Here is a 7,500-nt window from a genome sequence, read left to right as displayed (position 1 = left end):
CTGAAAATTGCCAAGTTGCACTAATGTGCGAGCCAGCAAGCCATGCGAGTCATGCGAGCCATGGCTGCGAGCCATGCGAGTCAACATGCAAGTCACACAGTTATTGAAAGCTAACCATTTCAAAATGGGTACTTAGACTTAATAACTGTTTATGAGCGCTATCAGAAACCCATAAGGGTTGAAACGTGTAACGGCCCCTTGTGTACTGGGAAACAAGCTTCTGAATATTCAATTTGCTAAGTACCATATTTGGAACAACAAGAGCTAGGGGTTTCCAAATATGGTACTGAGCACTGAAACATTCAACCAATCAGTTCGCACTGAATATTCGGAAGCTGTCAACGCGCGTTACACGTTTCAACCCTTATGGGTTTCTGGCGCTATTTAAAATGGGTGCTTAGACTTAAATGCAAAATTCGCATGGCTCACATGGCTTGCTGGCTCGCAGATTTGGCAGACCCAAAATTGCCCAGGTTGCTCATTTTCCTGTTCTAAGTATTAAGTACTGTAACTTGCCTCAAATGCTGGTCATTTCATCAAGCTGTGCCTTTTACTATTTACCAGAGACCGGTTCCTGAAAGGTGTAATAACTCTATTCCAGGGATGTGCCAGAATAAGGTACATTTATCCCTGTAATAGAGTTATTCCACCTATCAGGAACCAGCCCCAGAGGAATTACATGTAGTGTAAGTGATAAGGAAATAACAATGATGTCTAGATTTTCTGACATAATTTTCAGGGTTGGGGCCCAGAAGGTTATAACTTAGCAATGGTGTCATCAGAGGAAGAAAATGGTGCAGTAGGTACATGTGTAATGTCAGGTTTGCCTAAAATTCAGAATCCAGAAACGGAATCCAGAATCAGGAATAAGAACCTAAACGAAAGTCACTTTAAATGATCCAGCGTCTTGCAAATGTTTACTTTTATCACTCTGAGTAATTTGTCACGTGCTGATGGACCTTTTGGGAGGGTATACTATTGATGTAATAACTTCAGAAGAGCCTCCAATTTTTTGAGCTTTTTCTTTTTCTTCAGGAGCCCATGAGTAGGAGCTTGCCTCTCTCCCATACAGGCCCCTATGAGTCAACCTTTGCACCTATTGATACGCCACGTGGTCAGCAGTTGATTTTGGACATAAATAGTTTTCTCTCTCTGTTTTTTCCTGTTCACCAATAGTTGTGGCTGCAATCAAGTGTCAAAACTCACCTCACATTCGATGTCGCTCTCAACCGACATCCTGATGAAATAGGGAAGGCAAAAATATGATGCTTCTTTTCTTGCAGGAAAACATATGATATCGGCAAGACACTATTGACCATCTTTTCGCTTGATTGACATTATGCAAACGCCCACCTTTGATGGGTATCATTGAAAGGAAAGGCCCTTTGAAAAATTATGCTGAGGTTGGGGTATAAAATATCTCCTAAAATTTTAAATTTTACTGTTGGATTATGCCCTTGTTAACCGTATAATTATAGAAAAAACATACAAACAAGATGCTGTACCAACTTTCTTTATCTTTGACTTTGAGAGTACTTTACTGAAGGTAATGTCTCCGTCGTTGAGTTTATTGCTTCCGTAGTAATTTTAGCCTTTGCTGGACTTTCACATTGTTCCAGGCTCCTTATTCTGGATTCTGGATTCCGGGTCTTAGGCAAACCCTGTAATGTCAATAAACTTCCTCATTAGTCGGGCAGGCACAAAAGTCGGATGGGATCAGCTCCGATCGCTCACCTCGGATTGAGCAAAAACCATTTGACCAATGTTTGCCCCGATTTCACCAAGGTTACTTACAGGTACCTTAAAGAGGCTAGGGTGATTTCTGAAGGCCTTATCATTTTTTTACGTCGATCCGAGGTGAGCAATTCAAGTTGATCTGGTCCAACTTTTATGCCTCCCTTTATTTTATTAGTGTACTGAAATGTTTTCAAAGATTCTTTGAATTATTGAGAAAAAAGTGTTAGAAAAAATGAAACAGGACAATCATATTGTTGCTTATTAATGAGAACTAAATCTTTTGATTTTAACTAACATGCATTATGATCTTAAATAATTTCCACCCTGAGTGTCATTGTCTGCCGTGATTTATGAATACCCGGTAGTTTCACATTAACATTGTCAACCCAAAGCTCAATATTAAAAGATAAAGTAATTCGTTTTTAATAACAGAGTTTTTGCTAACACTCTAATCATAGCTGTCATCATTAATAAACCAAATTAATAATTAAAATGAATTCATATACTTTAAGACTTATTGTTTTTGGGAGGCAAGACTCTTCATTAGAATTCACTATAAATTTTATGTTTGTGCTGTAAATATGACAGGTTAAAACACCATTAAAATAATGTAAGTTTTTTGCTTTTTCTCTTGGTAGATGTCACATGTGACGATATATCAGGTATATTGATATCATTTTGTAGTACTGTTACTAAATTAAATGTCATGATAAGTTAAACAAGTCAGATGACTAATTGTCAATTGTTTTCCTGAGTGATACCATGATTATGACACTATGAATACATGTAGGAAATCGTGTGAACGGAGTGCCTTATGTGGGCATGAATGATGGTAAAACATCATGAGTGACCATGCAATTAAATCACAAAATACACTAAAAAGTTCTTACATTAATTTTTTAAAGTGTTATTATAATTATTGTACTCAACTGAATTACGCTATTGCTTTGTTAGAAACTTCTGTATTGCACTCTGTAACCTCAGTGTATTGCACAGTGTCTTTTAAACCAATATTTATGCATTCGTCATTGACCAACGAGAGATGTGATATTCTGTCTAGTATGTAATATTCTTAGTTTTCTCATGATGTTGTGGTGTCCGTGTTTGTTTCCCTTAATGAAGAAACAGCAGCCATGTTAATGTCCCAAACTAACCCTCTGGGAATCAAGCAATTCTCAGGCAAACATTTCCATTTTTTGGTCAAAACAAAGAAATCGCCATTGATCCCATGAGTGAAAACCAAGGATTTGCTTCAATGCTGACACTCGAAGCGAGCAAGGTTGGCACAGTGGTGAGAGCACTTGTGTCTCCCACCAATATGGCCCAGGTTCGATTCCCAGACTCTGTGTCAAATGTGGGTTGAGTTTGTTGGTTCTCTACTCTGCTCCGAGAGGTTTTTATCCAGGTACTCCAGCATTCCCCTCTCCTCAAAAACCAGCCTATGATTTGATATGCCTTGATTTGATTTGATTTCTGTACAGTGTCCCCAATTATTGCCCCAGTGCTAAATGTAATTAACACTGAACTCAACAGAGTATCGCATTTCTTATTGGTCAATGACAAATGCATTATTAGGTTATATAGTGCAATACAGAAGTTGCTATGGAAACAGAGCAGTGGAATGATTTTGTTGAGTATATAACAAATAAAAAATCGTATGAACTTGCTCGTGCAGTTTGTGATGTTTTGAAAGTTCTCAAATTGCGCGAGCCGTATTTTGAGAACTTTCAAAACATCACTCGTGCCTATAAATCGCAAAATGGAAACGCGTGCATACAATTTCCTATTCTTTTTTTGGTATACTGTTTTTGGTAGAATTTTAGCATGAAAGTTGTCATTCGGAGAACATTTCAATCAACAACAATAAGAACACAACTTTATTCAAGATGGCGACCAGTGTAAGCACATGGTGCCAGCATGCAATGCACATGGATGAAGTGATTTAGAAAGGTAGAGAATGGCCTAATAACCCTACACCTCCCCTCCTGGAACGGAATAATCCATTGAAACTGAATAACGAATATAAATTAGTCTAAGATCCACCAACCATTATCGTATCCAAAGTCTGACGACTGGGGAGGCAAACATTTTCAAATGCTAATGTCTCAATAGGGCATAACCCAAACAGGAAGGGCATTACTGGGATAACTGCCTTGAACAGAGTCAATCATTTAGTGTCCATAGTACACTACAAGTCCAACAAGTTAAGAGGTCTGACTATCCTTCCAGAACGTGTTTGTATCAGTGCTGATTCTCTGCGAACAGTCTGCTTTTGGCAAGCTTCCAAACTGAGATGCATGCACCTACTGAATGTCCTTTGGAGTCATCGACAGGTTGGTCACTGGCGGAACTAGTCAGGATTGCTTGATTATCTACTATGACAGGGGTAGAGTGGTTTTCCAGCTTTGATAAGGGCAGATCTGTTATGATGCACTGTGCCTTTCCCTGTCTTAATGATGAAAGACTGTGTTTGCTGGGTATGCCCTTGTACTTTCCCTGTAGTCTATCTTAGTCCCCGATCCATACTGACTCACCAGTTGTCAAATCTGTACGTTCCTGTACCTGATTTCGCAGGTCAAAGTTTCTCTTCTGGCTAGATCTGTAAACCTCTTCTTTCTTTGAAACTTCTTCATGCTCTCTGAGTAGATTTCTGGGAACCAAGGTACTAGCGAGTACGGGAAGCTGGGTTCGCAGTCATCTCCTCATTAAGAGCTCACTAGCTAAAAGGCCATTTTCCAAGGGTGTGGATCTGTAGGTGAGCAGAGCAAGGTAGGGATCTGCATTCTTCTTTAACAGTCCTTTCGTGTTCCTTACAGCCCTTTCAACTTCTCCATTTGCTTGAGGGTATCTGGGAGAGCTTGTGATGTGGGCAAACCCGTAACTGGCAGCAAAGTCTTGGAAGGATTCTGCACTGAAGCATGGTCCATTATCTGAAATCACAATATCTGGTATTCCATGAGGTTTATATAGCTCTTTGGATGCTGTGACAACGCTCTCTGCACTTTGGGTTTTAAGTTGCTTAATCCACCTCAAGTAGTAGTCAACTGTGATGATGTATGTTCGTCCCCCATAACTCAAACAGATCCATGCTTACTCTCTCCCAAGGACGACTGGGGAAGAAGGAAGGCGTCAAGGGTTCCTAGGTTCTAGAAGTTCTTTTGCACATGTGAAGCACGATTTGACCAAGTCTTTGATTGCTCCTGATAGCCCTGGAAATCAAACTGACATACAAGCTCTGGCACGACATTTGTGAATGCCAAGACGGCCAAAATGAGTGCAATCTAGTACTTCCAGTCTAAGAACTCGTGGGATTACAATGCATTCATCATAGAGGAGTAGATCATCGACGTCTACCAGGTAGGCTCTGTGTTTGCAGTACAGGCAGAGTAAGGATTGTTGCGGCATGTACAGTGGCCATCCCTCTTGACAACATTCCTCGTCACTTTTTTGAGCATTTTTGATCTCCTGAAGATGTTGGGCAGTTGCAGGAAGACTGCCCATTGCACAGCTGGCAAAGGTTTTAACTTCTTCAATAAACTGGATGTCAGAAGGCACATGAGAGTGCATCAGCAGAAATTTGACGTTTTCTAGGGACAGGAAGGATGTCAGTGTTGTACTTCATCATCCTGAGGAGGAAGTGTAGTATTCAGGGTGGCATCTTAGATAGTGCAGTTCTGGTCAAAAGGGGTACAAGGGGCTTGCGATCTGTTTCTAAAGTGAAGCTGAGTCAAGCACGTATTCTTCAAGGCATTCACATGCCCAGATTGAGGCAAAAGCTTCTTTCTTGATGACCGCATAGTTTCTTTCAACATCAGTGAGGGATCTTGAGATGTAGCAGATAGGACGATGCAACATGTCCATTGTCCTGAGTCTGAGTGTGAGTCTGAGTCTGAGTCTGAAGGAGAACTGATAAGGCATCTGCTGCGATAAATGTTTGACAACTAGGGTCATAGTGTGGAAGGATTTCAGGAGATAGAAGGATCTGTTTAACTCTCTGAAGGCCGATTCAGAGAGTGGCTAGAATGTCGTCTGCACAGTCTCCCATGGCAGACAGTGAGGTACTGACTTGCTTGTGTTCAGGTTTATTCTTAAGTCCAGAAGCGACTCTATAGCATTCAAAGTGACACCTCCATTTCATTCAACTTTCGGATTGTTTTGGTCCGTTCGCACCATCAAACTTCGCAGGGAGTACAGTGTAAGTTGACTCCGCTGTTGCAGATTAATTTCGTTCTCTTGCGGCCCATAAGGCAACCCTGAGGTTTCTTAGTGTGATACTGCTTCAGTGTCGGCATTTTAAGGGTCAAGGACCGCTTCCACTGCGTATAATTCGGAAAATAGTTCAACAATGTTAAAACTATTTTCCGAATTTATACACAGTGGCAGTGGTCCTTATTATAACAAAACAACTTTACTCAAGATGGCGACCAGTGTAAGCACATGGTCCCAGCATGCAATGCACAAGGCTGGCACGATTTAGAAAGGTAGAGAATGGCCTAAACCTACACCAAACACCCTTTCAAACCATTCTCTGTACATATAACAGTACTTAAATCGATCTTAACTGGAAACGTTTTAGTCTCCACAATCACCCATAGTCATTGTGTCATTTGTGTCGTCTTTGCATGTTGTATTGTCAATTGAAAACACAATTCACAATGTATTGTGAGCAAATGCTGGCCCTATATAATATATTGTAAATTTACATTCTGATAATCTTCTGCTAATTTTCTTTTGCTTATAGGAACGTTTTAATGACTGGAAATAACTTGTCTATTGATTAATTTTAATTTAATATCGCTATTTATTTATTTACTGATTTATTTATCACTTGTATTATTTGCAGCACTTTCAAACTGAATAATTTATTTAGCTTTCAACCTCTTTGTTGACACTTGGTTGTTCAAATTTCTTTTACTGTTTTCCCTCGTAAATTATTAATGAATTAAAACTGTTTAACTCGTTAATGACTCAATTAATTATAAAAATAAACAGTAACAATAATATTTGTGACCAGCATATTAACAACTTCAATTCAAAGGCAAGAGTTTGTAAATTTGATACAACACTGATGCATATTTTACAAAATGACTTGTTGAATGCCAGCATTGAGTTTTCAAGTCTTTTGATTATTTGTGTCCACTATAATGTACACTTACCCTTTTTTAAACAGAATGTAATTGAAGAAAAAGCTTATGTAAATGAGGAAAAGCCTGTATCATGTTTATCAATATTTATAAACAAAATATTTTTGCATGTTTCCCTCACATTTCGTGAAAACGTTTAAAAAGAACCCAGGGTCTTTATAAGTGTTTTCATATATTTACTTGTTGGCCATCACTGGGCGGTCATTGGTTGTGTGTTGCCGGACATGTTGGTTGTGTGTCAGTGATATGTTGGCTGATGCATCGGTTGCCGCATTGGTTAGATCGGATTTGTTACCAATACCATAACAGATGATTTATATCTTTCCTCAAGGATGTAGCATCCTCGGTTTTAACGAGTTACGACTCCTAAGCTCCTCGTGGGTAAATGAACTATATCTACGTCCCACCCTGGTCAGAGTTTTTCTCTGTCCTTGTGTGGACCCATTTCCATCAGTAGGGCTAACGCTCACATGGTTCATATGGGATAGAAATCAAGCACTTCACATTACACTCTGTTCAGTTAACTCTGTTTAAAATATAAGTGCTACACGGCCAACATTTGTATAAACGTAACCTTTCCTTGCACTTGTATATATCTACGTCTGTCTATTGAAGCTCC

The 7,500-nt window shown here is 39.5% G+C and overlaps 1 protein-coding gene across 1 annotated transcript in view; it reads left to right on the top strand.

The window, feature by feature from the left end:
* LOC138023470 (guanine nucleotide exchange factor subunit RIC1-like) overlaps positions 1-7,500 on the top strand; it is a 45,121-nt gene that overhangs the window by 26,394 nt on the left and 11,227 nt on the right. The window contains exons 11-12 of the mRNA XM_068870469.1: positions 740-803; positions 2,376-2,399. Of these exons, the coding sequence (XP_068726570.1) occupies positions 740-803; positions 2,376-2,399 (88 nt within the window). The remainder of the gene's footprint in view (positions 1-739; positions 804-2,375; positions 2,400-7,500) is intronic.

Source organism: Montipora capricornis, chromosome 11 (genome assembly GCF_036669925.1).
Source record: "Montipora capricornis isolate CH-2021 chromosome 11, ASM3666992v2, whole genome shotgun sequence".
Taxonomy (NCBI): domain Eukaryota; kingdom Metazoa; phylum Cnidaria; class Anthozoa; order Scleractinia; family Acroporidae; genus Montipora; species Montipora capricornis.
Note: the sequence above shows the minus strand (reverse complement) of the source record. Positions and strands in the feature narration are given on the sequence as shown.